The sequence below is a fragment of the Branchiostoma floridae genome, chromosome 12 (assembly GCF_000003815.2).
Source record: "Branchiostoma floridae strain S238N-H82 chromosome 12, Bfl_VNyyK, whole genome shotgun sequence".
Classification (NCBI taxonomy): Eukaryota; Metazoa; Chordata; class Leptocardii; order Amphioxiformes; family Branchiostomatidae; genus Branchiostoma; species Branchiostoma floridae.
In genome coordinates, this window is record NC_049990.1 from 11313340 (window position 1) to 11315075 (window position 1736).

The following is a 1736-nucleotide window of genomic DNA, read 5'->3' on the forward strand; positions in this document are numbered from 1 at the left end:
AATAGGAAAGAATATATTATGTGTTTTTTCCCCTTTATATCCCAAAGTCAGTTATAGCTGCATGCCCTCTATTGATTGTGCTTGGCATTGCAGCACACTTTGCTTTCCCAATGTGAGGTTGTTAAATCCATTGTGAAACTTGAATGCTTACACTATGTGTATGGGAACATTCAGTAAAGAGAAGGATATCAAACTTCACTGTTTTTTTTTAATTTTTTGTTCATATAACACAATAGACATCTTTAATTTTCACTCATAGTCTAATCAACAATTAAGCAATAATAGACTACAAAGAGTTTGGTTTGATTTAAGTTTCTTTGAACATATGCTAAAACATTTCAATATTGAACATTCTCATCAATGTATATCGTATTTCCAATAGATTTATATTCTGTTGCAGCATATGTGTACCAGCACATACTTTCTTCCTTTTCCATAACTAGAAGAAGAAACAAAATATTATTCTAACCAAGGTGGAATTTACCATTGGTTTGACTGGCAATGATGTCAAATCATAGCTTTTGCAAGTCGGATAGTAAGAGAACATTCCCCTGACAAACAAAATATTTTTTTTTTCATTTCTAGCATGTGAACATAGCAGGTGGACATCTATTGTTATCAGGGTTAGTTACAAACTTTTATTATAAAGGGAATCTGTATTCAATTTGTACCATATTCAAATAATGATTCAGACAGTATAGGCTTGCCTGACAAGCAAATACTGTGACTTGTGTAGTATTTTTGCAAATTTCAAATAGGATACATACCAATATGCTATCTTGTAATAAAGCGTTATATTCACGTAAAACAAGCACAGTCTTACATGTATCACAAAGAGCATAGCAGCATATTCTATTTTTTAGCATAGATTAATTTCCTTCAGTAAATTTCACCATTGGTTAACAGCTCAACAAAGTATACATTAGATATTAAAGTCAGGCCCTAGCATCTCTTGTCCGAAATATTAACAGATGTCTTGAAATAAAAACAGGTAAATCTAATAATATGATATTTGGTCTTAATGCTAAAACACTAAAATATCAACCAACCAGAGTACAGGTAACATGACAAGAGGAACAGGTGAACATTTTCAACACAGATGTAAGGCCCTTTGTCATTGGCTACTAGCCTATCATTTAAACTTTTTTTTAAACAACACACTAGAAGCAGCTATCTCACTGAACTGCACCAAACTGCGCCAAGCATTTATCAATTATCACCTGAAATTTCAATTTTGTAATTCACAAAATGGCAATCTGAATTTATCTGTGTGCAAACTATCGTAAGTGACCATCCTTTTATCACTAAATCTCTTATTTATTTTCAACCATTGAACATTGGTTTTCAATTCAGTGGCAACACTGTGATTTGCAATGACCTATCCATCTGGGCTTTGTACACAAATGCATCACACAACAGTGTGACTGCAAGAGAAAATTAGTGCAAAATTGCAAAGTTGGTGCAATTTCCTAGCACAATTTTGCACAGTACAGTGAGATACCCGGTCAAGGTAGCCCTGGCATAGAACATCTGAAGAACAAACTACCAAAGACAGTCGTTACGTTAGTAAAGTAGTTGAAGTGAAAAGTTGTGCATCGCAGCAGTGCTCTTGAGGTTGTGGTTCTGCAACAGTTGTCCAAAGGTGATCAGTTTACTATTGCTGGTCACACCTATTTGATATCTATAGTCACTTATCATTAGAAATATATCATATCAAAGCATGAGCAGTCAAAGTG

The 1736-nt window shown here is 33.9% G+C and overlaps 1 protein-coding gene across 1 annotated transcript in view; it reads right to left on the minus strand.

Moving 5' to 3' along the window:
- Positions 1-1505: 1505 nt before the first annotated feature.
- LOC118426976 (solute carrier family 35 member F4-like) overlaps positions 1506-1736 on the minus strand; it is a 32363-nt gene continuing 32132 nt past the window's right edge. Inside the window, exon 9 of the mRNA XM_035836609.1 lies at positions 1506-1516. Within this exon, the coding sequence (XP_035692502.1) occupies positions 1506-1516 (11 nt within the window). The remainder of the gene's footprint in view (positions 1517-1736) is intronic.